This window comes from Salvelinus sp. IW2-2015, linkage group LG32 (genome assembly GCF_002910315.2).
Source record: "Salvelinus sp. IW2-2015 linkage group LG32, ASM291031v2, whole genome shotgun sequence".
Lineage (NCBI taxonomy): Eukaryota > Metazoa > Chordata > Actinopteri > Salmoniformes > Salmonidae > Salvelinus > Salvelinus sp. IW2-2015.
In genome coordinates, this window is record NC_036871.1 from 30,298,421 (window position 1) to 30,325,731 (window position 27,311).

General features: G+C 44.0%; 1 protein-coding gene across 4 annotated transcripts in view; it reads left to right on the forward strand.

Annotated features, from left to right (window-relative positions):
* Positions 1-1,345: 1,345 nt before the first annotated feature.
* mmp16b (matrix metallopeptidase 16b (membrane-inserted)) overlaps positions 1,346-27,311 on the forward strand; it is a 38,968-nt gene continuing 13,002 nt past the window's right edge. For 2 of the 4 annotated variants that reach the window (XM_023976750.2, XM_023976752.2), the window contains exons 1-6: positions 1,346-1,782; positions 9,727-9,875; positions 14,125-14,139; positions 18,624-18,740; positions 20,879-21,045; positions 21,676-21,813. In XM_023976750.2, the coding sequence (XP_023832518.1) occupies positions 1,654-1,782; positions 9,727-9,875; positions 14,125-14,139; positions 18,624-18,740; positions 20,879-21,045; positions 21,676-21,813 (715 nt within the window). In that variant the 5' untranslated portion in view covers positions 1,346-1,653. The remainder of the gene's footprint in view (positions 1,783-9,726; positions 9,876-14,124; positions 14,140-18,623; positions 18,741-20,878; positions 21,046-21,675; positions 21,814-27,311) is intronic. The other 2 variants (XM_023976751.2, XM_023976753.2) reach the window with 1 other exon arrangement.

Sequence of the window (27,311 nt, forward strand, 5' to 3'; positions counted from 1 at the left end):
AAAGCKATGACCTAATTTTCTGGAATTTTCAAAGCTGTTTAAAGGCACAGTCAACTTAGTGTATGTAAACTTCTGACCCACTGGAATTGTGATACAGTGAATTATAAGTGAAATAATCTGTCTGTAAGCAATTGTTGGAAAAATGATTTGTGTCATGCACAAAGTAGGTGTCCTAACCGACTTGCCAAAACTATAGTTTGTTAACAAGAAATTTGTGGAGTGGTTGACAAATGAGTTTTAATGACTCCAACCTAAGTATGTAAACTTCCGACTTCAACTGTATGTACTATATGAAGGGCATTTTGTACTGTGCAGTATTTTCCTTTTAAGGATTGAAACAGGACATGACTAGTGTACCACTTTTGAAAMGGTTTCCTATTGGATTAAAGGCCTCTTTAATCGTTAATATCTAATGAGTAGGGTGGGGATATTGTACACCATATTATGATTTAATTAAGATATGTTTGGCTTGTCTCAGTGTATTTCTCTTGACCCCATTTGAGTAGTAGTTGGGAACCTGTTTCTCAATAGAACACTGCCACCTTGTGGTTAAAGTACAGTCTCTGTCTCGTGCAGAACCTGAGCTTGGTACTCAGCTGAGGTTTCTTGTCTCCATGCATTAATTCACCAATCACCATGAACCTGCTAATTGAGTATTTCCTGGAGTGGTGTAGTCTTCTTTAGCCAACAGCAGGGTTAGGGTAGGCCTGTAACGAACATTGACTAGCTAGGCCTGTTACGACTTACGATCCCCCCCAAATGGGTTAACCTTTAAGGTCTACGGGCTAGGAGACCCGTGTTTGAGACTGGCAATGGGCGTTACACTGTCGCCGTTCGCAACGATCGCTACGTTGGTGGCAGGAGTGGGATGGTGCCTTGGGGGCCATTGGAGAGGAGTGCACACGCGAGGTACTTGGTATAGTGAATCGTGAAGTACTTGGTAAAGTGCAGCGTGGGGACACGCTCTCCCGACCGGAGGGGATAGTGTAATGAGCCTTGCCTAAGTAGGCATSTTATGACCCCACGTCTTTAGCTGGGAGACAAAGGTTCGACACCCGCAAGGGACATTCTTCTCACTGAATATCATATGTTTATCTTCATGAATAGGCCATATGATTAATACTGTTAATATGCCCGTTATTACATGACATTGTTATAACCGTTTAATAGTGTATACTTGAATGATATCGGTGCATATTGAAGGATGATTGCTCCATCTGTCTCGGGCTATTTCTATTCTCACAGTACATAAAGAATTTTGTACCAGGGTACATTAAATGACGTTGGTCTTTACGCCGTCAAGGGGAGTGTTGCGCTGCTGGAGACATCATAGCGCAGGCGTAGACTCGGGGGGTATGCTTACTGTACATGGCCATTGATGCCGCTGGATAAACTAAATCAGCTATGTAAATAATAGTGACTGGGGCGGTGGAGCTAACATGCCGAATTCTATCACAGCTTAACATGAGAAGATAATACATGTCATCTGGGTTTACTTTATCCGGTTGACAAAACCACCGCGGCCGTCCTTTTATGCACGTCTCGGAATTTGGCTTTGACAGCTCGCCCGATGGTTTTCTTCATTTGACGCACGAATAAAATCAGACGACGTGCGGTTTTTCCTAATAACCCATTTGGGAAAAACGGGTCATTATGACCTTAGTATCCTCCTCTAAAAGAAAACCATTGGATTGCCTTTACGCAACAGCGTTCTGCTTGCATTTCTTGCTGTGGATTTTATGCGCCGCGTCCGGAGAAGAGCTTCGTCAGTTCAGCGTTGAGGTAAGATACATGGCCTGCTATTGCTTCGCGGTGGTTCATAATAAATGACAATGCACTCTCCTGTGCTCGAGTGGCAGAACATTGCGTGTGGACGAGGGTTGCTGTTATTTATCTGGCTACATTATCACATAACATGACCAGATGACATAGCAACAWTGTATTTGATGCATGTTTCAAGATGCATGGAACGTCGAAATTATTATCCGTTCTATATTTTTTTACAAGTCAGAAGAACAACATCCTATGCTTTTCCCATTGCTTTGTACAGCGGGTGAGAGGGAGGATGGGCGACCATGAACGAGATGGTCCAGCGCCCATCCTCTCATTCGATCTCACTGCAATATTTGTTATCATCATACAGTGCCTTGCGTGTTCAGACCCCTTGGATTTCTTCACATTTTATACTGGGATAAAAATGCATTCATTTGTCATATTTTGTCAACATTCTACACAAAATACTCTGTAGTGTCAAAGTGGGAGATTTTTTTTTTTTTACCATAAATAAAACATTCTGAACCAAAATACAGTCGTTATATATTCAGCCCCTTTGTTTACGTAAGCCTAAATTATTTCAAGAGTAAAATGTGGCTTAACAAATCACATAAGTTACGTGGACTAACCCTTCCTCTGTCCCCCATACATACAACAACTGTAAAGTCATTCATTCAAGTATTACATTTCAAGCACAGCTTGAAATTTTCTTAGCAAGGTGGTGGCTGCATCATGGTACGGGTATGGTTAATATCTGCAAATACTGGTGAGTTTAAGGATAAAAAGTAATGGGATGGAGCTAAACACAGGGAAAATCCAAGAGGAAAACTGACATCAGTCTGCTTTACACCAGAGACTGGGAAAGGAATTCACCTTTCCGCAGGACAATAGCCTACAACACAAGACCGAATCTACACTGAAGTTACTTAKCAAGAAGACAGTGAATGTTCCTGAGGGGCCAAGTTAGAGTTTGGACTTAAATCTGCTTGAAAATCTATGACAAGACTTGAAAATTGCTGTCTAGCCATGATCCCCAACCTCTTGAAAATGTTTGAATATTTTTTTTTWAAGAATAAATGGGCAAATATGGTACAATCCATGTGTGCAAAACTCTTATAGACTTACCAGTGGTTTAGTGGTGCCTGAGAAGTAGGTATACTCTAATTGTGGAAGTGGGCATACTCTAATTTTGACAAACATTTCCCAAACGGTCCCTGTGGCGAGGGAAAGGCGCCCTGTTTGAAAAATTCTATGACAAACAGTGACATAGGCTATACTCCTAAAATGATAAATCCCATATTGGTCTTTCACAGTCAGGCCAACCCAAGCTGTACTGTAAAAGTAGGCTAATAATAAAGGTACAGGACGGCAGGCAGGCTCAGGGGCAGGCAGAGTGGTCAGGCGGGTGGGTTCAAGGTCAAGACAGGCAAGGGTCAAAAACCAGGAGGGCGAGAAAAAGAGAGGCTGGGAAAAGACAGGGGTTCCTCTAGGGGTTCCACCTGGTGCACTACCTGGTTGACCGGGGTGCCGGCGGTGAAATTCGGCAATGAGGGCTGGGTCCAGGATGCCTTTAGCAGGGACCCAGCACCTCTCCTCCGGGCCATAACCCTCCCTGTCAACCAGGTACTGGAAACCCCTGCCCCATGATCAAACCCTCAGGAGGTGTCTCACCGTGTACGCCGGARGGCCATCGGTGACACGGGGAGGAGGGGTGGGCCTGGAAATAGAAGACAAGGGACTGTGAGTCACAGGCTTGATACGGGACACATGAAAGGTGGGGTGTATATGAAMGGTACAGGGCAACAGAAGACGAACATCAGAGGGGCTAATGACCTTGGAGATTGGGAAAGGCCGATAAACCGGGGGGACAGTTTGCGAGACTCCACCCGGAGGGGCAGATCCCGGGTGGAGAGCCATACCTTCTGCCCGAGACGATACCGGGGAGCCGGGGTCCGATGGCAATCCGCTTGTCGTCGATACCTGGAGGTGGTCTTGAGGAGGGCTGACCGGGTGGTCTCGGGTTCCTGGGTAGTAGTCGTGGGGCTATAGTGGCGGGACAGTGCATCCGGCTTGACATTCTTGGATCCCGGCCGGTACGAGAGGGAGAAGTTGAACCGTGTGAACAACAGGGCCCATCTGGCTTGCCTGGAGTTGAGGCGCTTGGCGGTGCGGAGATACTCCAGGTTCTTGTGGTCAGTCCACATGATGAACGGATGTTCCACCCCCTCCAGCCAGTGCCTCCATTCCTCCAATGCCGTCTTCACCGCGAGAAGCTCCCGATTCCCCACATCGTAGTTCATTTCCGTGGCGTTGAGGCGATGGGAGAAGAAGGCGCAGGGATGTAGCTTGAGGTCAAGGGCAGAACCCTGGGACAGGACAGCCCCCACTTCGACATCCGAAGCATGGCCTACACCACGAACTGACGAGATGGGTCCAGATGAACCAGGATGGGAGCTGTGGTGAAGCAGTGTTTGAGGTCCCGGAATGCCCGGTCAGCAGCTGGGGACCACGTGAATGGAACCTTGGGCGAGGTGAGTGCTGACAGTGGGGAAGCCAGGGTGCTGTAACCCCGGAAAAGCGGCGGGGTTAAAGCGGCGATAGAAATTGGTTAATCCCAGAAAACGTTGCAGCTGCACCCTGGTCGTAGACTGAGGCCATTTCATCACTGCTCTCACCTTCCCGGCATCTGGACACTCCCAGCAGAGATGATGTAACCCAGAAAGGGGGTGGTGGAGCGATGGAACTCGCACTTCTCTGCCTTCACAAACAGCTGATTCTCCAGAAGGCGTTGAAGGACCTGCCGGACGTGGAGCAAGTGTTCTTGAGGAGAGCGGGAGAAGATGAGGATGTCATCAATGTAGACGAAAATGAACTGGCTCAACATGTCGCGGAGAACATCATTCACCAGAGCCTGGAACACAGCAGGGGCATGGTGAGGCCAAAGGGCATGACCAGATACTCGTAGTGGCCACTGGCCGTGTTGAATGCGGTCTTCCACTCGTCCCCCTCTCATATCCGCACCAGATGGTAGGCATTCCGTAGATCCAGCTTGGAAAACACAGTGGCCCCCTGGAGCGGCTCGAAGGCCGAGGAGATGAGTGGTAGCGGGTAACGGTTCTTAACCGTAATGTCGTTGAGTCCCCGGTAGTCAATGCACGGGTGCAAGGTCTTGTCCTTTTTCTCCATGAAGAAGAAGCCTGCGCCAGAGGGAGAGGAAGAGGAATGGATAAATCCAGCAGCTAGGGAGTCCCCAATGTAGGTATCCATAACCTTGGTCTCCGGTCCTGACAGAGTACAGACATCCTCGGGGGAAGCGTGGTGCTAGGAAGAAGGTCAATCCCGCAGTCATAGGGTCGATGCGGTGGATGCGACGTCGCCCGGGCCTTGCTGAACACCTCCTAGAGGTCCTGGTACTCCGCGGGACTGGCGGAGAGGTCCGGGGCACGTTCAGAGCCCCCAGGAAGACGTCCCGGGGCAGGTTGTGCTGACTTCAGGCAATAAGTGTGGCAGAACGGGCTCCAGTCCACGATGGCACCAGTAGACCAGTTAATGAGGTGATTGTGTGGTTGGAGCCAGGAGAATCCCAATACCACGGGAATCAGAAGGGACTTGATGAGCAGGAAACTGGATAGCCTCGCTGTGGTTCCCTGACACACGTAGGTGGATGGGAGTGGTGTTGTGGGTGACTCGGCCTATAGAGCGCCCGTCCAGCTCTCTAACGTCCATGGGAATGGCAGGGTAGCGTCCAAAAAACTCTTGTCGGCCCCAGAGTCAATGAGAATCCGGAGAGATTTGGATTGGTCTCCCCACAGTAGAATGGCATGAAAATGGGTGTGAGCAGGGGAAGCAGGAATGTTCTCCATATGGCCCACCAGAGTCCTTGCTCCTACCGGTGAGCCTGGCTTCTTTAGAGGACAAGAGGACACAAAATGACCAAGAGTCCCGCAATACAGACAACTCTTCGTGTTGATCCTGTATTTCCGTTCCCCTGGCGACAGCCCAGCTCTGCCTAGTGGCATAGGCTCAGGAAGCAGTGAGTCGGCCGTCTTCGGGCAGCCCTCGGGGCAAGTCGGGAATCCTTGGTCCTCTTGGCAACGAGACCGTCGGGAGCTTCCAAGTTGACTCGGAGGCAAGGTGGGATCCTTGGGCGTGCGAGTAAAATCTAATCTCCTCTCCTTCCATCGTTCCTGTAGTCGCCCATCGATTCGGATGGTCAAAGCGATAAMGGAATTGAGATCCGTAGGTAACTCCCYGGCAGCAAGCTCGTCTTTGACCTCCTCCGAGACGCGTGCAGGAACATATCAAACAGTGCTTCCTGGTTCCAAACACTCTCCGCTGCCAACTTGCGGAATTCCACCGTATTGTAAGCTACACTGCAGAAGCCCTGCCGAAGCTGGATTAGCCTCCGGGTAGCTTCTCTCCCGACGAACGGTTAGTCTGAATCCCTCCAGACTAACACATATGGCCGGCTGCTGTTCCCATACAGCAGTAGCCTAGGTGAGAGCCCTTCCGGACATCAGCGTGATGAGATAGGCTATCTTGGAGCGATCCGAGGGGAAGGAGGAAGGCTGAAGCTCGAAAATGAGGGCACACTGAGCTAGAAATGCCCGACAGGTGCTCGACTCTCCACCGAGAAGGTGGAGTGGCCGATGAGACGGCACTGTTAGCAGTGGGGTTACTGAGGAGCTGTGGGGTTACCACCGTGCTAGGCTGCCTCCCAGACAACCCGAGGAATTGCTCCAGCAAACCGTCCAATGCCCGGTCATGGCTATCAACCAAAGTTTGGACCCCCTCCATAAGGCCACGAAGCAGTTACTCGTGCCTCCCGATAGTGGCTCCTTGGGAGGAGATGGCGTCGCGCAGCTGGCACGGGTCTGCTGGGTCAGTCATGGCCAGTTCTTGCTTTCAGGATCAGGTAAGACCCAGATGAAGACCGTGTCGAAGTATTAATATTTATTACAGCAACAGAGTCGAAGGTACAGGACGGCAGGCGGGGTCAGGGGCAGGCAGAGTGGTCAGGCGGGCGGGTTCAAGGTATAACAACACAGGGGATAATGGTGAAGATGGGCGACACCTGGAGGGGGGTGGAGACAATCACAAAGACAGGTGAAACAGATCAGGGCGTGCCAGCCTACTATTGAAATAGATAAATTAGGATGTCAACTGATTCAGAAATTCACAGGTTTCAGATTTTTTTTTTTTTTTCCCAGTTTTTTTTTACATAGAACATCCAATTTTGTTGTATTTCTAAGTCCACAACAATGCTTAAACCACATCAGGAGACCACTTTTTAGGTCTGGGAAAAATAAGACTTAAAGAGTGGTCTCCCTTTCAGGCACCTAGCACTGTTGTTTGGTTCTTTCTATAACGCACATGAGATGGAGTTGGCAAAACAAATGGCCACTGGATTGATGCAAATAATCACAATATCTTTCMGCCAGGTAGGCATAGGCTACTTTGTAGCTAGTTAACATTTAATTGAGAAGGTTTTTGGGAAAGACTTTCCATCTACCAGAAGACGGTTAGGCCTATCATTAGCATCGCTATATTTTTCCTTTTACTTCATGTCTTACCTTGCTTTAAAGTCACCTATAGACAAAATTCCACCATAGAKAGGTGGAAGCAATTATTTAGTAAAGACTCAAATCAACTTTTCATTGTCTAGCAGCAAAAGGCATTATCCTAGTCATATTAGCAACCCATGATCGTTGTAGCATCTTTAGATCTCCTGTCTTTCTAAATTTCTAATGGATATTTCAATCTCTGTCCATGAAACCTCTAGCATGTGTGTTGCGCATTTTAGAATGTTTTTTCAAATTGTATTTTGGAACATTTGCTCATAGGCCTACTGCCATGTGCACATTGCTGCACTTAAAATGTGAAGAAATAATAGTTTATCAACATTTTTAAGCTAAACATTCTGATCTGTTCCATCAGCCTTATTAATTGATATGTCTTATATCTCCACTATACTACTTTGATCGGCTTATACCTGCGTATACCCTCTGCTACACCACTGGACTTACCCAAGAAGACTGACTCTAAGCTGTAATTGATGCCAAAGGTGTTTCTAACATGTATTGACTCAAAACTTATGCAACGACTATATTTTAGTTATTACATTTTTGTAATGTTATTTTGTGTAGATTGTTGAGAAAAAAATGAATCCCACTATGTAACACAATAAAATGTGAAGAAATCCAAGGGGTCTGAATACTTTTGCAAGGGACTACTATGCTATAAACTATTATTCTTTGTCAAGGGAAATTTGGTGGGTTTATGGTTGTGCAGATTAAGATGTGATCCAAGTTGCGTAATGGGATAGGGTTGAATATCTTGTACCATATTAATTGCTGCTGTCATATTCTCTGCATAGGCCTAGCCTACCATAGGCTATTCTCTCTCATCCCATCCCAAGTCAAATGGCACAATCAAATTCCTTATTCAGTCCTGGGAACCAGAACCCGGGCCTTAGCTATACACAGACAAAGCAAACAACCAGCTAACCAACCAACCAACCAACCAACCAACCAACCAACCAACCAACCAACCAACCAACCAACCATTGGCTACATATGATTAAGGGATGGTGGAAAGATGGACAAACAACAACAATGTGTTTGGCTCAATGAGGAGCGGAGCGGGAGAGATAGAGATACAGGGATTGAGGGAGAGAGAGATATATGGAGGATTAGCGGGAGCATCTCATAGGATGGGTAATGATGGTGATGGCGAGGCAACAGCAGCTGGTTGGCGTGCGGACAGCTGTGGTGGAGCGTGGCCGCCTGCCTAGCTGCCTCGTGGCTCTCGGATCCCATCAACGGGGATAGGATCTAACAATGACCCCTGGTCGACACTCAATCTCTACTGAATGAAGGAGTGGCAGTGTCACTCTGTGTGGGCGGCAGCTTTGAGCTGTGTTGGTTATAGGCAGAAACACTGAGTGAATGTTACTGGAAAGGATGTGGGTAACTGGGCATAGCCATATGGGTTACAATGTTCATCCTTGAATACTGGACTTTTGTCCATCTTAATATGCAGAAAATATGAACCTGAACTAGGCCCTTTCTCTGTCAGTGTCACTGTGTGTGGGTGGCAGCTTTGAGCGGTGGTGGTTATAGAAAACAAGTGTTACTGTAACTCTGGATACTGTTGGATGTGGCTAACAATGTTCAGGTTGGAACAGAGGTACTTCTATCCAAAGAGTTCTCCATCAATTATGAACCCGAACTGTATGATGCAGAGATTCCCTGTATGATAGGCTACTGAACAGCTTCTACTCCCAAGCCATAAGACTGTTGAACAGTTAATCAAATAGACCGCCGGACTATTTGCATTGACCCGATTTAAAAACACTTCTCTCTTGCACTGGCTCTATGCACACTCACTAGACTCTACCCCCACACACATACCACACTGACACCCGCACACACACAAACTACATACGCTCACACACAGAAAACACACACATGCATATTAACGCCACACACACAGACATAGTTTCACAGACGCTGCTACATGTACATACAACCTCAATTACCTCCACTGTTTTGTACCCCTGCACATTGACTCGGTACCGCTCTTCCGTTATTAAATATTTTGTGTTACTATTTCATTTTTACTATGTTTTTAAAAAACTTGTTAACTCTGCATTGTTGGGAAAGGGCTCGTAAGTAAGCATTTCACAGTAAAGTCTACACCTGTTGTATTCGGCGCATGTGACAAATAAAAATGTATTTGATGCAGAGATCAGTTTGACTCATACTAGAGACTTTATGAACAAGGACAGACCTTTCTCCCTATCATTTCTCTCGGTTACGATMACCAAAATGTAGCTTTGTTATAACTCATGTAATAACGATATAATAGCAGCATTGTCAGCTTTCTTTCAGATATGAATAAGGACAGTAATGCATGAATCTCTCCCTCTCTCCTCCCTCCTTTCTCCTGCAGGGATGGCTACAGAAGTATGGCTACCTTCCCCACACAGACCCCAGAATGGCTGTCCTGCGCTCAGCCCAGACCATGCAACAAGCCATCGCAGCCATGCAGCGCATCTACGGCCTCAATGTTACAGGGACACTGGATGAGAGGACCACAGAGTGAGTAGACACACAAACACACGGACACACACACACCAAATCAAATTTTATTGGTCACATACACATGGTTAGCAGATGTTAATGCGAGTGTAGTGAAATACTTTTGCTTCTAGTTCCGACAGTGCAGTAATATCTAACAAGTAATCTAACAATTCCCCAACAACTACCTAATACACACAAATCTAAAGGGGCGAATGAGAATATGTACATATAAGTATATGATGAGCGATGGCCGAGCGGCATAGGCAAGGTGCAGTAGATGGTATAAAACACAGTATATACATGTGATATGAGTAATGTAAGATATGTAAACATTATTAAAGTGGCATTGTTTAAAAAGACTAATGATCCATTTATTAAAGTGCCCAGGGATTGGGTCTCAATGTAGGCAGCAGCCTCTCTGAGTTAGTAATTGCTGTTTAGCAGTCTGATGGCCTTGAGATAGAAGCTGTTTTTCAATCTCGGTCCCAGCTTTGATGCACCTGTACTGATCTCGCCTTCTGGATGATAGCGGTGTGAACAGGCAGTGGCTTGGGTGGTTGTTGTCCTTGATTATCTTTTTGGTCTTCCTGTGACATCAGTGCTGTAGGTGTCATGGAGGGCAGGTAGTTTGCTCCCAGAGATGCGTTGTYCAGACCGCACCACCCTCTGGAGAGCCTTGCAGTTGAGGGGGCTGCAGTTGCCGTACCAGGCTGTGATACAGCTCAACAGAATGCTCTCGATTGTGCATTTGTAAATGTTTGTCAGGGTTTTGGGTGACAAGCCAAATTTCTTCAGCCTCCTGAGGTTGAAGAGGGGCTGTTGCGCCTTCTTCACCACACTGTGTGAGTGGACCATTTCAGTTTGTCTGTGATGTGTACGCCCAGGAACATAAAACTTTCCACCTTCTCCACTGCTGTCCCTTTGATGTGGATCGGGGGTGCTCCCTATGCTGTTTCCTGAAGTCCACGATCATCTCCTTTGTTTTGTTGACGTTGAGTGAGAGGTTGTTTTCCTGACATCACACTCCGAGTGCCCTCACCTCCTCCCTATAGGCTGTCTCGTCGTTGTTGGTGATCAGGCCCACTACTGTTGTGTCGTCTGCAAACTGAGTTGGAGGTGTGCATGGCCACGCAGTCGTGATTGAACAGGGAGTACAGGAGAGGACTGAGCACACACCCTTGTGGGGCCCCAGTATTGAGGGTAAGTGAAGTGGAGATGTTGTTTCCTACCTTCACCACCTGGGGGCGGCCCGTCAGAAAGTCCAGGACCCAGTTGCACAGGGCGGGGTTGAGACCCAGGGCCTCCAGCTTGATGAGCTTGGAGGGTACTATGGGTTTGAATGCTGAGCTGTAGACAATGAGCAGCATTCTTACATAGGTATTATTTTTGTCCAGATGGGATAGGGCAGTGTGCAGTTTGATGGTGATTGCATCATCTTTGGACCTGTTGGGGCGGTATGCAAACTGAAGTGGGTCTAAGGTGGCAGTGATATGATCCTTGACTAGCCTCTCAAAGCACTTCATGATGACAGAAGTAAGTGCTACCAGGCGGTAGTCATTTAGTTCAGTTATATTTGCCTTCTTGGGTACAGGAACAATGGTAGCCATCTTGAAGCATGTGAGGACAACAGACTGGGATAGGGAGCAATTGAATTTGTCCGTAAAACACACCAGCCAGCTGGTCTGCGCATGCCCTGAGGACTAGGGATGCCATCCGGGCCAGCAGCCTTGCGAGGGTTAACAAGTTTAAATGTTTTACTCACGTCAGCCACGGAGAAGGAGAGGGGGGACACAGTCTTTGTTAGTGAGTAGCGACGGTGGCACTGTATTAGCCTCAAAGCGGGAAAATAAGGTGTTTTAGTTCGTCTGGAAGCGCGACGTCGACGTCCGTGACGTGGCTGTTTTTATTTTTGTAGTCTGTGATTTCCTGTAGACCCTGCAACATACGTCTCGATATTGAGCCGTTGAATTGCGACTCCACCTTGTCCCTGTTCTGGCATTTCGCTTGATTGATTGACTTGTGGAGGGAATAACTACACTGTTTAAATTCAGACATATTTCCAGACCTCTTTCCATGGTTAAATGCGGTGGATCGCACTTTCAGTTTTGCGCGAATGCCGCCATCCATCCACGGTTTCTGGTTAGGGAAGGTTTTAATAGTCACAGTGGGTACAACATCTCCTATGCACTTCTTAATAAACGCACTTATCGAGTCAGCGTATAGGTCAATGTTGTTCTCTGAGGCTGACCGGAACATATTCCAGTCTGCGTGATCAAAACAATCTTAAAGTGTGGCTTTCAATTGGTCAGACCAGCGTTGAATGGTTCTCGTCACTGGTACATCCTCTTTGAGGTTCTGCCAATAAGACAGAACGAGCAAGATGGCATCGTGGTCGGATTTTCCGAAGGGAGGGCGGAGGAGGGCTTTGTATGCATCGCGGAAGTTAGAGTAGCAGTGATCAATAGTATTAGACCTGCAAGTCATGCAATCAATATGCTGATAGCATTTAGGTAGCCTTGTTCTCAAATTTGCTTTGTTAAAATTCCAAGCTACAATAAATGCAGCCTCKGGATATATGGTTTCCAGTTTACATAGTGTCCAGTGAAGTTCCTTGAGGGCCGTCTTGGTGTTCGTTCGAGGGGGAATGTACACAGCTGTTACTATAACTGACGAGAATTCTCTTGGTAGGTAAAATGGCCAGCATTTGATTGTAAGGAATTCGGTCGGGTGAGCAGAGGGACTTGAGTTCCTGTATGTTGTTATGATTATACCATGAGTCATTAATCATAAAGCATACACCCCCGCCCTTCCTCTTCCCAGAGAGGTGTTTATCTCTGTCGGCGCGATGCATGGAGAAGCCCGGTGGCTGAACCGATTCTGACAACATATCCCGAAAGAGCCATGTTTCCGTGAAACAGAGAATGTTGCAATCTCTGATGTCTCTCTYGAAGGCAACCCTTTGCTCGAATTTCGTCTACCTTGTTGTCAAGAGACTGGACATTGGTGAGTAGTATACTCGGGAGCGGTGAGTGATGTGCACGTCTACGGAGCCTGACCAGAAGGCCGCTCTATCTGCCCCTTCTGCGGCGTCGTTGTTTTGGGCCGCCTACTGGGATCAGATCCATTGTCCTGGGTGTTGGTCCGAACAGAGGATCCACTTCGGGAAAGTCGTATTCCTGGTCGTAATGTTGGTAAGTTGACGTTGCTCTTATATCCAATAGTTCTTCCCGGCTGTATGTAATAAGACTTAAGATTTCCTGGGGTACAATGTAAGAAATAATTAATAAAAAAATAATAATACTGCATAATTCCCTAAGAACACGAAGAGGCATCTCTGTCGGTGCCATTGGGTTACTGAGTTACACGGACACATTCACATATAAACACATCTATAATACACTCACATTGAGGACCATTGAGTCATCTAAATCACAATAAACCATTTTTCATTACTTAAAAACAGAATGGGACTGAATATATCAATATATCTTTTTGACAACTTTTACTTCAGTACATTCCTAAAGAAAATATTATACTTTTTACTCCATACATTTTCCCTGACACTTAAAAGTACTCATTATATTTTGAATGCAATTCAAACACTTTTATCAATAGAACATCCCTGGTCATATCTACTGCCTCTGATCTGGCGGACTCACTAAACACAAATGCTTCGTATGTAAATTATGTCTAAATGTTGGAGTGTGCCCCTAGCTATCCGTAAATAAAATAAAAACATGAAAATTGTGCCATCAGGTTTGCTTAATATAAGGAATTTTAAATGATTTATACTTTTACTTTTACAGTATCAAACTTTCTGGTTAAATAAAAAAGTAAACTTTTTTTACTATATTTACTAATTACATTTACTTATTTACTTAAGTATTTTTTAAACTCAAATACTTTTTCTTAAGAAGTATTTTATTGGGTGACTTCCACTTTTACTTGAGTCATTTTCTATTAAGGTATCTTTACTTTTACTCAAGTATCACAATTGGGTACTTTTTACACCACTGGAAAATAGGAACACAAAAAAAGTAATTAGCACCAAATAAATATCTGTAGCCTACACTTATTAACCCGAATTAGCTCCAACACCACTGTCGGAACTAGAAGCACAAGCATTTCACTACACTTACATTAACATCTGCTAACCATGTGTATGTGACAAATAACATTTGTTTTGATTTGACCTCTAACCAGCAGCCCAGTGCCAAGTGAGATTTTAACACTTTTCATTCTTCCCCTTCTTGCTTAATTGATGAAGTGATATCACACTAAGGTGAGGCTCTATATTTTACATGTTATGTGTGAGCACAGAATTCCATGTGTTGCATGGGTTTGAATGGAAATAGATCAGTCATTGAAGCTCTAGCCTGGCCAACACTCAGTCTCACCACTTTTTCTCAGAATGGAAAGAACCATTTAATTCAACTAGATGTCACATTTTTATGGTAATACATTCACTTTTGTGGAGTACTATAATATGAAAGGGTTTATTTTCAAAACGTGATAAATGAAAAAAAATTACATTTGCATTTTTTCATCTGAAATGAATGCTTATGGTTCCCTTTCTATGTGGGTTAATTATGTCTGTTTTCATACTTTTGAAACATTTACTTTAGGTGTGCTTTAGAATGAGTTTTTTGCTAAATAAGATATCCGACACACTTGTTTCATACCAGAGCCATGTGTTTAGAGAGATTGGACATTGAGGTTTCTTCAGTAGGATACATTGACATGACACTACAACATCCTATGGCAGCTATGTTAGCTCCCTTGAACAGAATTAGCATTATGAAGCATTTACATGATACTTCAAAATTTATATGGCAGCAATGTAAAAAAAAAAGGCTATGTAACTGAATATCTAGAATTAGAACAATATTTAAAAAATGCTTCTATCTTTATCCACTGTCCAGGTTTTTGTCGCTGGCGCAAAAGTCAGTCATTTAGCGAATCATGTCCATTATATTTGTCTGTTCAGTTACCCTCTTAAGGATTGAACCTTTAAAAAAAAAAAATGTTCGCCTAAAATGACATACCCAAATCTAACTGCCTGTAGCTCAGGACCTGAAGCAATGATATGCATATTATGAATACCATTTGAAAGGAAACACTTTGAAATTTGTGGAAATGTGAAATGAATATAGGAGAATATAACACATTAGATCTGGTAAAAATATAATACAAAGAAAAAAACATGCGTCATCTTTGAAATGCAAAGAGAAAGGCCATAATGTACTATTCCAGGTTAGGTGCAATTTAGATTTTGGCCACTAGATGGCAGCATTGTATGTGCAAAGTTTGACTGATTCAATGAACCATTGCATTTCTGTAAAAATGTTGTATCAAGACTGCCCAAATGTGCCTAATTGGTTTATTAATACATTTTCAAGTTCAATACTGTGCACTCTCCTCAAACAATAGCATGGTATTATTTCGCTGTAATAGCTACTGTAAATTGGACAGTGCAGTTAGATTAACAAGAATTTAAGCTTTCTGCCTAAATCAGATATGTCTATTTCCTGGGAAATGTTCTTGTTATTTACAATCTCATGCTAATCACATTAGCCTACGTTAGCTCAACCGTCCCGTGGGGGGGGACACCGATCCCATAGGTTTAGGTTTCCCTAAATATTTTTGCCACACTTAGGAATATAATCAGAACCTTATCTTATTCATTTAGGCTAACCCGTGGCTTAGTCAGCCAGATGCGGTCATAGACCGCTGTCACTCTCAGCTGTTCCCATGCTACCTAGCGTTACGTAAGCTTTGAGCTCTTGAGTGTCGTGGACTTTTTTGTTATGGATCCCTTTGACAGTTTGAAGCCTGTGATATCTATTCCTGTTGGCCCACATAAACTTTCTAAACAAAAGGAGAGAGCCAAGATCCACTAATGGGAAACAATAGGCTACTGTCTGCTAACATACAGAGGCTGCAAACAGCGGGCTATGTCACTCCGACAATAAGAATCAATCCATCTTTCACCGGCAAATGAATTGCAACAGACTTTCAATGTCCTTATTATTCCTTAAATACAAATTGAGTATTTTTATATTTATTTATGTATCGATACTGTCTAAAACCCAATCAGGATCATTTTTATATTGAAGTTCTGTTGTTTGGGGTGGGTTTATAGCGTTTACCACAAAACATGATTATTTGTCTCTCTAAGATAAAATTACCTTGCAACTCTATCTCAAAATATGTCTGAAAATGCATATATCGCGTTTTGGAATGAAACTTCATATGTTTTTGTTTGGCACTCAAAAATGTAATATATATACCAGAGTTCCCCAAATGGCGGCCAATAGGTGATTTTATTTGCCCCCAAAGTTTGAGCCCAAAATAAATAAAATACGTACCTTTTTTTGTTTGTTTTATTGTTGGACAATAAAACCCCCAGAAAACCAGCTCCAAGGCATTTACATTTTGTAAATCTGTTCCAAAGTATTCCCAGGCATAATAGAGAGATTATCTCGACTAACCGGTGCCCCCGCACATTGACTCTGTACCGGTACCCCCTTGTATATAGTCTCCCAATTGTTATTTTACTGCTGCTCTACTTGTTACTTTTATTCATATATACAGTGGGGCAAAAAAGTATTTAGTCAGCCACCAATTGTGCAAGTTCTCCCACTTAAAAAGATGAGAGAGGCCTGTAATTTTCATCATAGGTACACTTCAACTATGACAGACAAAATGAGGGAAAAAAATCCAGGAAAATCACATTGTAGGATTTTTAATGATTTTATTTGCAAATTATGGTGGAAAATAAGTATTTGGTCACCTACAAACAAGCAAGATTTCTGGCTCTCACAGACCTGTAACTTCTTCTTTAAGAGGCTCCTCTGTCCTCCACTCGTTACCTGTATTAATGGCACCTGTTTGAACTTGTTATCAGTATGTGTTGTCCACAACCTCAAACAGTCCACACTCCAAACTCCACTATGGCCAAGACCAAAGCTGTCAAAGGACACCAGAAACAAAATTGTAGACCTGCACCAGGCTGGGAAGACTGAATCTGCAATAGGTAAGCAGCTTGGTTTGAAGAAATCAACTTGGAGCAATTATTAGAAATGGAAGACATACAAGCCACTGAAAATCTGCCTCGATCTGGGGCTCCACGCAAGATCTCACCCCGTGGGTCAAAATGATCACAAGAACGGTGAGCAAAAATCCCAGAACCACACGGGGGGACCTAGTGAATGACCTGCAGAGAGCTGGGACCAAAGTAACAAAGCCTACCATCAGTAACACACTAAGTCGCCAGGGACTCAAATCCTGCAGTGCCAGACGTGTCCCCCTGCTTAAGCCAGTACATGTCCAGGCTCGTCTGAAGTTTGCTAGAGAGCATTTGGATGATCCAGAAGAAGATTGGAGAATGTCATATGGTCAAGAAACCAAAATAGAACTTTTTGGTAAAAACTCAACTCGTCGTGTTTGGAGGACAAAGAATGCTGAGTTGCATCCAAAGAACACCATACCTACTGTGAAGCATGGGGTGGAAACATCATGCTTTGGGGCTGTTTTTCTGCAAAGGGACCAGGACGACTGATCCGTGTAAAGGGAAGAATGAATGGGGCCATGTATCGTGAGATTTTGAGTGAAAACCTCCTCCATCAGCAAGGGCATTGAAGATGAAACGTGTCTGGGTCTTTCAGCATGACAATGATCCCAAAACACACGCCTGGGCAACGAAGGAGTGGCTTCGTAAGAAGCGTTTCAAGGTCCTGGAGTGGCCTAGCCAGTCTCCAGATCTCAACCCCATAGAAAATCTTTGGAGGGAGTTTGAAAGTCCGTGTTGCCCAGCAACAGCCCCAAAACATCACTGCTCTAGAGATCTGCATGGAGGAATGGGCCAAAATACCAGCAACAGTGTGTGAAGACTTACAGAAAATGTTTGACCTCTGTCATTGCCAACAAAGGGTATATAACAAAGTATTGAGATAAACTTTTGTTATTGACCAAATACTTATTTTCCACCATCATTTGCAAATAAATTCATTAAAAATCCTACAATGTGATTTTCTGGATTTTTTTTTCTCATTTTGTCTGTCATAGTTGAAGTGTACCTATGATGAAAATTACAGGCCTCTCTCATCTTTTTAGGTGTGAGAACATGCACAATTGGTGGCTGACTAAATACTTTTTTGCCCCACTGTATACAGTATATATAGATTTGTTTTTTTAAACTGCATTGTTGGTTAGGGGCTCGTAAGTAAGCAGTTCACTAAGGTCTACACCTGTTGTATTTGACACATGTGACTCATACAATTTGATTTGATATGTGATCTTTGTCAAATATTATGTCTGTTTTGGCTTCTTGCGGTCAGTTTGCGGTCTTCAAATTATTTGTCATTACTGTATGTTCCGGCCCCCTGACCATCGTCTCCAGAAAAAAATAAAAAATAAAATAAAAATAAAAAAATCAGCCCACGGCTGAATCTAGTTGATGATTTCTGAAATATACATTTGAAAAAGGTACATACTGTACATGATGTAGTTATTAGGGGTAGTAGGAAGCAGCTCTATTTTACAATGGGAACCACTTGTCTCATTGTCCACTGAACTGCAGTATGTAAGGCAATATGTAGGGCATTCTAGTTCAGAGTTGTGCTTGTTGTGGCATCAAATATAACCAGTTAAACATCCTGTAGGTATATGTGTCACCTCATTCTTGTACTTATCTAACCAACTCTTGTTGTCCCCCATCCCTTCTTTTTCCTTCTCTTCAACCTCCACTTCCTCCCTCCTTCTTAGTTGGATGAAAAGGCCGAGGTGTGGGAATCCAGACAAACTAAAAGGCAACTCGAGGTCGCGGAAGAGGAGGTACGCGCTGACGGGGCAGAAGTGGCAACGAACACACATCACCTACAGGTGAGCGACGTTAGTTAACTATTATTATAGGGTTCCGTGTTTGTCAGTGTAGCTATTCATTTGTGCTCTCACTCTCTCTTCCACTCTCTTTCTCCTTGGTCTCATATGCCCTCTGCATTTCCTTGGATACAGCACATACGGGCACACACACATTGATTTACACAGAATAACATTTTGTGTGTAAATAGAAGTCAAGTCAGAGAACAGAATAAAGTTATGGAATGTTTTTCAACCTCTTCTTTGCATTCCTTTGCAGTTAACTTTTGTTTGCATTTTAAGAATACCAGCAGACAAACTACTTCATTTTAATAGCAAGGATGATCGAGGACAAGGACAACTTTTCTCTCGTCCAATTCTCTAAGATCCTCTATGTAAATCATCCAATAATCTTAACCAAAATATTCAAATTCCCCATCTTATCATGCGTGATTGCTAATGGGGTCTGAGAGAGCAGGATAACGGGTCCTCCTCAGCGCAGTGGGAAATTGACAGGTTACAGCCGTAATAGACGATAACACTGTCAATTTATTTAAATCCTTCCTTCCTTCCTGCATGTGAATTGATGAGGCACCTCTTCTAATGGAATGTCAGTCAGCCTGGCTGTCGCTGCTGACTGCACTCTCTACATGAAAATGAGTTGGGGAGAGAAAACGGGGAAGAAGATTCCTCTCGTTCACTCTCTCTCTCTCCCTCTCCCTCTCCCTCTCTCTCCCTCTCTCTCTCTCTCTCTGTCTGCGAGCGACTGATAACGACAGCTGTGTTAAAAGTGCAGTGAAAGCTGCTGGGTTTGTTGGAATAGTTTAACACTGAAACTTTTTCGAGCGTCTCGTCAACCATTTTAGAGAATATTCTCCCCAGGCAATAGTGGGAGAGGTGGTTTGAATTTGGGCAGATATGTGCTTCTGTCTGTTTTTCTATATTTAAAATGCTGTTTTTGTGGGGGGCTGCTTTGTGCTAAAGCTTTGTTTTAATGATGTGAAATGTAGCAAGGTGTTAAATATTTTCTTCCAATTATTGTCAATGTCTTATATTGTCTTACCAGTGCACAATGGCTCTTGTCTAACTGGTGGTACCATCCAACCCTACAATAACCCCCCCCCCGCCCCCACCCAGGATGGATCACACAATCTGTTTTCCACTCTTTTATATTTTGTCTCTATTTGTCTCCTAACATCAGGACCCAGATTCACAAAACCTAAGAATACACTTCTTTACTGCTATTTTTTCCTTAAGTTTAGTTATCAAGTTAAGCAAAGTTGCTATTCCTCAAAAAGGTTATTGGAAATGTTCTTGCTCTATTTCTTATGTTTCAAAAATGTGATTCTTAAAATGTTGGGGGGAGGGATTTGTTTGATAAGTATCACTATTACTGAAGATATATTATGGACATTTTCTGAAATTGCAATCCCAAAAAATCTTACATATTTCATATGTTTCTTCTTAGGCAAAATGTGAAGAAGAAATTAGATTCTAAATCTTTTTAATTCCAAGATGGCTAAATCCTTTTCTTAAATTCATGGCAGTGAGAGAATAAGCTCATGAAAGCAATTGAACATGTTTAATTCACTCACAAACTCTGAAAGTTTCAGTATTGATTATTTTAAACCCAAGAACATGTTTTAGAACAGTAATCTTAGTAGGAAATATGCTAACATGATTGCCATTTCTAGCTTGATAGCTAGCTAAATTGGTTGCCTAGCAACAAACATTTTAAGAAGCAGGGGCGCAACTTTGGTTTTAGAAGTGGGGGGGACATCATTTTTTATCTAGATGGATAAACACTCCAAATAGCCTACCCGACCGCTCGGAGGCATCCGCATGGTCCTAAAGCACACCGTTTCCTTGTTTTGTATCACATTCCAATAAAACTGTGGGGGAAATGCAATTTCAGAATATGGGGGGACTTGTAAGACGATATTTGAGAAGTTCATTAAAAAATCATTAAATCTTAAGATATTGTTGAGGAATTGCACTTACAAATTATCCCATGAACTTCTTATTTTTATTCTTAAGAAGTTTCTTAATTGTTGCATAAGAAGTGTTTTGTGAATCGGAGCCGAGGTCTTTATTGTAAAAACATGCTGTCGATGTAAATACAAATATGTTCTTAATTGACTCACCTCCTCTTCCTCCCTCAGCATAAAGAACGTCACTCCCAAAGTGGGCGCCAGGGAGACCCACGATGCCATCCGGCGTGCGTTTGATGTGTGGCAAGGTGTGACGCCGCTCCGCTTCGAGGCTGTCCCCTACAGCGCCCTGGAGAGCGGCCGGCGGGACGTGGACATCACCATCATCTTCGCCTCAGGTGAGAGTTGTATGGAATGGTGCTGGAGAGAGGAAACTATCTGAAACAACACTGAGTGTACAAAACATTAGGAACACGTTCCTAATATTGAGTTGCACCCCGTTTAGCCCTCCGAACAGCCTCAATTCATCGGGATGTGGACTTTACAAGGTGTCGAAAGTGTTCCACATGGATGTTGGCCCATGTTGATTCCAATTCTTCCTACAATGCTTCCCATTCTTGATACACACAGAAAACTGTTGAGCGTGAAAATTCCAGTAGCGTTGCGGTTCTTGACACACTCAAACTGGTGCGCCTGGAACCTACCACCATACCCCGTTCAAATGCACTAAAATCMTTTGTCTTGCCCATTCACCCTCTGAATTACACACATACATAATGTCTCAAATGTCTCAAGGCTTAAAAATCCTTATTTAACCTGTCTCCTTTCCTTCATCAACACTGATTGAAGTGGATTTAGCAAGTGACATTAATATGGTAACATAACTTTCACCTGGATTCACCTGGTCAGTCTATGTCATGGAAAGAGCAGGTGTTCCTAATGTTTTGGGTACTCAGTGTATGTCTGTTGCCCTAATTCCGTTTTCCTAATGTAAACTTTGAAGTTAAAATAAATTGATCTCACCTAAGGTTTCCACGGTGACAGCTCACCCTTCGACGGCGAGGGGGGGTTCCTAGCCCACGCCTACTTCCCGGGCCCTGGGATTGGAGGGGACACCCACTTCGACTCAGATGAACCCTGGACCCTAGGGAACCCCAACCATGACGGTGAGAGATGGAGGTGTGGGGGTGAGAGAGAGAGAGAGAGAGAGAGAGAGAGAGGAACAGATGGAAAAAGGAATATGGTTGTGAGAGAATCATATCAAAGACTAATGCCATAGAAGAAAACAAATATATACAGTCTGCATTTGATCATGCTGAATTGCACAGCACAAGGGCCCAGATTCACAAAACGTTAAGAAATTTCTTCTTAAAAGGTGCAACACATTTTTTGCATTGTAATTTCTGAAAATGTCAATAATATACAGTACCAGCCAAAAGTTTTGACACACCTACTCATTCAAGGGTTTTCTTTATTTTTACTATTTTCTATATTGTAGAATAATAGTGAAGCCATCAGAACTATGAAATAACACATATGGAATCATGTAGTAACCAAAAAAGTGTTCAAGAAATAAAAATATATTTTAGATAATTCAAAGTAGTCACCTTTTACCTTGATGACAGCTTTGCACACTCTTGGCATTCTCACAACCAGCTTCACCTGGAATGCTTTTCCAACAGTTGAAGGAGTTCTCACATATGCTGAGCACTTGTTGGCTGCTTTTCCATCACTCTGCAGTCCAACTCATCCCAAACCATCTCAATTGAGTTGAGGTCAGGTGATTGTGGAGGCCATGTCATCTGTTTGCAGCACTCCATCACTCTCCTTCTTGGTCAAATATCTCTTACACAGCCTGGAAGTGTGTTGGGTCATTTTCCTGTCGAAAATCAAATGATATTCCCAGTAAGCGCAAACCAGATGGGATGGCGTATRGCTGCAGAATGCTGTGGTAGCCAAGCTGGTTAAGTGTGCCTTGAAGTCTAAATAAATCATAGACAGTGTCACCAGCAAAGCACCCCCACACCATCACATCTCCTCCATGCTTCACGGTGGGAACCACACAAGCGGAGATCATCCGTTAACCTACTCTGCGTCTCACGAAGACGCGGCGGTTGGAACTAAAAATCTCAAATTTGGACTCATCAGACCATAAGACAGATTTCCACCAGTCTAATGTCCATTGCTCATGTTTCTTGACCCAAGCAAGTCTCTTATTATTATTGGTGTCCTTTAATAGTGGTATCTTTGCAGCAATTCGACCACGAAGGTATAAGGTATAAGGGCACAAGGCGAGACCCAAATGCAGACACAGGAGGCAGATGGTTGAGCTCCGTTATTTATTATAGCAAAAGGGGTAGGCAAAAGGCAGGTTGGATACAAGCAAGAGTTTCTAAACCAGGTCAGAGTCCAAACGGTACAAGACGATAGGCAAGCTTGAGGTCAGGGCCAGCAGGGGTTCAGTAACCAGGTCAAAGTCCAAACAGTACAAGACGATAGGCAGGCTCGTGGTCAGGCAGGCGAGCTCAGAGTCAGGACAGGCAAGGATCAAAACCAGGAGGGCGAGAAAAGAGAGACTTTGAAAAGCAGGAGCTGAGACACAAAAACGCTTGTTGATTTGACAAACAAGACAAACTGGCAGGAAACACAGGGATAAATACACCAGGGATAATAAGCGACACCTGGCGGGGGTGGAGACAAGCACAAGGACAGGTGAAACAGATCAGGGAGTGACAGAAGGCCTGATTTACYCAGTCTCCTCTGAACAGTTGATGTTGAGATGTGTCTGTTACTTGAACTCTGTGAAGCATTTATTTGGGTTGCATTTTCTGAGGCTGGTAACTCTAATGAATTTATTCTCTGCAGCAGAGGTAACTCTGGGTCTTCCTTTCCTATGGCGGTCATCATGAGTGGCAGTTTCATCATAGCGCTTGATGGTTTTTGCTAACGCACTTGAAGAAACTTTCAGTTTCTTGAAATGTTCCGAATTGACTGACCTTCATGTCTTAAAGTAATGATGGACTGTAATTTCTCTTTGCTTATTTGAGATGTTCTTGCCACAATATGGACTTTTCACAAATATAGCTATCTTCTGTATACCACCCCTACTTTGTCACAACACAACTGATTGGCTCAAACTCATTAAGAAGGAAAGGAATTCCACAAATTAACTTTTAACAAGACACACGTGTTAATTGAAATGCATTCCAGGTGACTACCTCATGAAGCTGGTTGAGAGAATGCCAAGAGTGTGCAAAGCTGTCATCAATGCAAAGGGTGGCTACTTTGAAGAATCTCAAAAATAAAATATATTTTGATTTGTTTAAAAATAAAAAATAAATGTTTACCTTAAGGCAAGTCAGTTATGAAGAAATTCGTATTTACAATGACAGCCTACACCGGCCAAACCTGGACGACGCTGGGCCAATTGTGCGCCGCCCTATGGGACTCCCAATCATAGCCGGTTGTGATACAGCCTGGATTCGAACCAGGTTGTCTGTAGTGACGCAAGTAGCAATGAGATGCAGTGCCTTAGACTGCTGCGCCACTCGGGAGTTAAAAACGTTTTTGGTTACTACATGATTCCATATGTGTTATTTCATAGTTTTGATAGAAAATAGTAAAAAGAAAAACCCTTGAGTCGGTGTGTCCAAACTTTTGACTGGTACTGTACATGTATCTGACGCTAGTGGAATAGTGGAATGATAGTTTTTCACAGTATTACTTAGCAGCCAGTGTTTTGATACGCTGTGATATTCACCTACTGATTTTTCCCGCCATAGTGGCATCCGTTGTCAATATGGGAAAGCGGATCTGACTTTGTGGCTGAGTTAACTAGTGTAAATCGCTTTGTAATTTCCTGGTTGCTAAAATTCTACACTCTTTGCTCAATTTCAGTTTAGGATGGACAAAGTTGATTTACTGTTTAACAGAATTTGTTTCTAGAAAAGTGAGGCGAGCACCCCCCCCCTAAAAACAAAATTTGACACCAAGTGAGGGTTTTTTATAAATAGTGGAGAATGAATAAATGAGTACTTTACCACATTTTCCAACACACCTGTGCAAGCGCTAGGCCGAATGTAGGCTTCCAAGCGTTATATTATTCCAAACAAAATCCTATGCTAGGAAATCCTACCTGTGTTATTTTGAAAAAGAATGCAGATGTTACAATGTTAGTTATAATCATGAGAAATGAAACGCAATGGGCAGCATATCTTGTGACAGTTTCTTTATTCTGAACATCTCTGATTAACATCAATAACAGCATTATTAGCATGTGTATAATAGAATACAATATCCTATGTGTTTTTTCTAATAAAAAAGTTTTGACAAAATGTATAATGATTGAATTACTTAAATTCAGCCTTACTAGGCTTTAACAAAAATAAATACACATTAAAAGGCCTATCATAAACACACTTTATAGGAGAATAGGCTGCTGTATATAAAGAGGGACAATCTGTAATGTAGATGCAGGGAGTCAGGAAGCAGGTGCAGTTGGAGAGTTTAATATTAATGAACACGTAACAATACAAAAACAAGGAATGCGTCTGAACTTGTAACAGACAATAATGCCTGATGGGAAATAACAACTAAGTGCTATATATAGGGGGAGTAATCAGGGAAGTGATAAGGTCCAGGTGTGCCTGATGATGAGGCGCAGGTGTGCGTAATGAAGGGTTGCCAGGACTGGTGGTTAGTAAACCGGCGAAGTCGAACACCAGAGGGGAGGAGCAGGAGTAAACGTGACAGCCGTTGATGAGGAAGTGAAGGCATTCCTGATGCATACGTCCCACAGTGAGGGTGAGTGGTGCTGTGATGTGTGACATTCCCGTATCCCAGAGGTCGACCAGCCAACGCTTGAACCAGAAATGTAGAGGAAAGAGGGCATGAGGGGATGTTACAAAGGGAAACCCAGACGCGAGCTGCCCAGTGACGCGAGCCTACCAGACGAGCTAAATGCCTTTTATGTTCGCTTCGAGGCAAGCAACACTGAAGCATGCATGAGAGCACCAGCTGTTCTGGATGACTGTGTGATAACGCTCACGGTAGCCGATGTGAACAAAACCTTCAAACAGGTCAAAATTCACAAAGACCCTGGGTCAGACGGATTACCAGGACGTGTACTCAAAGTTGCGTGGCGAACTGTAAAGTGTCCTCACTGACATTTTCAACCTCTCCCTGACCGAGTCTGAAATATCTACATGTTTCAAGCAGACCACCATAGTCCCTGTGCCCAAAGAAGCGAAGGTAATCTGCCTAAATGATCACCGCCACGTGGCACTCATGTCGGTAGCCATGAAGTGCTTTGAAAGGCTGGTCATGGCTTACATCAACAGCATCCTCCCAGACACCCTAAACCCATTCCAATTCGCAGATCCACAGATGACGCAATCTCAATCGCACTCCACACTGCCCTTTCTCACCTGGACAAAAGGAACACCTATGTGAGAATGCTGTTCATTGACTACAGCTCAGCGTTCAACACCATAGTGCCCACGAAGCTCATCACGAAGCTAAGGACTCTGGGACTAAACACCTCCCTCTGCAACTGGATCCTGGACTTCCTGACAGGCCGCCCCCAGATGGTAAGAGTAGGCAACAACATGTCTGCCACACTGATCCTTAACACTGGGGCCCCACAGTTAGTCCCCACCTGTATTCCCTGTTCACCCACGACTGCATGGCCAAACACGACTCCAACAACCATCATTAAGTTTGCTGACGACACAACAGTGGTAGGCCTGATCACCGACAACGATTAGATGGCCTATTGGGAGGAGCTCAGAGAACTGGCAGTGTGTAGCCAGGACAACAACCTCTCCCTCAATGTGAGCAAGACAAAGGAGCTGATCGTGGACTACGGGAAAAGGCGGGCCGAACAGGCCCCTATTACCATCGATGGGGCTGTAGTGGAGCGGGTCGAGAGTTTCAAGTTCCTTGGTGTCCACATCACCAACAAACAATCATGGTCCAAACATACCAAGACAGCCGTGAAGAGGGCACGATAAAACCTTTTCCCCTCAGGGGACTGAAAAGATTTGGCATGGGTCCCCAGATCCTCAAAAGGTTCTACAGCTGCACCATCGAGAGCACCCTGACCMGTTGCATCACTGCCTGGTATGGGAACTGCTCGGCATCTGACCGTAAGGCGCTACAGAGGGTAGTGCGAACGGCCCAGCACATCACTGGGGCCAAGCTTCCTGCCATCCAAGACCTATATAATAGGCGGTGTCAGAGGAAAGCCCATAAAATTGTCAGAGACTCCAGTCATATAGACTTTCTCTGCTACAGCACGGCAAGCGGTACCGGAGCGCCAAGTCTAGGACCAAAAGGCTCCTCAACAGCTTCTACCCCCAAGCCATTAGACTGTTGAACAATTCATAAAATTTGCCGCCGGACAATTTACATTGACCCCTCCGTCCTTCCCACCCCTCTTGTACACTGCTGCTACTCGCTGTTTGTTTGTTACCTATGCATAGTCACTTCACCCCCACCTACATGTACAGATTACCTCAACTAGCCTGTACCCCTGCACACTGACTCGGTACCGGTGCCCCCTGTATATAGCCTCGTTATTGTTATTCTTATTGTGTTACTTTTTATTATTACTTTTTATTTTAGCCTACTTGGTAAATATTTTCTTCTTCTTGAACTGCACTGT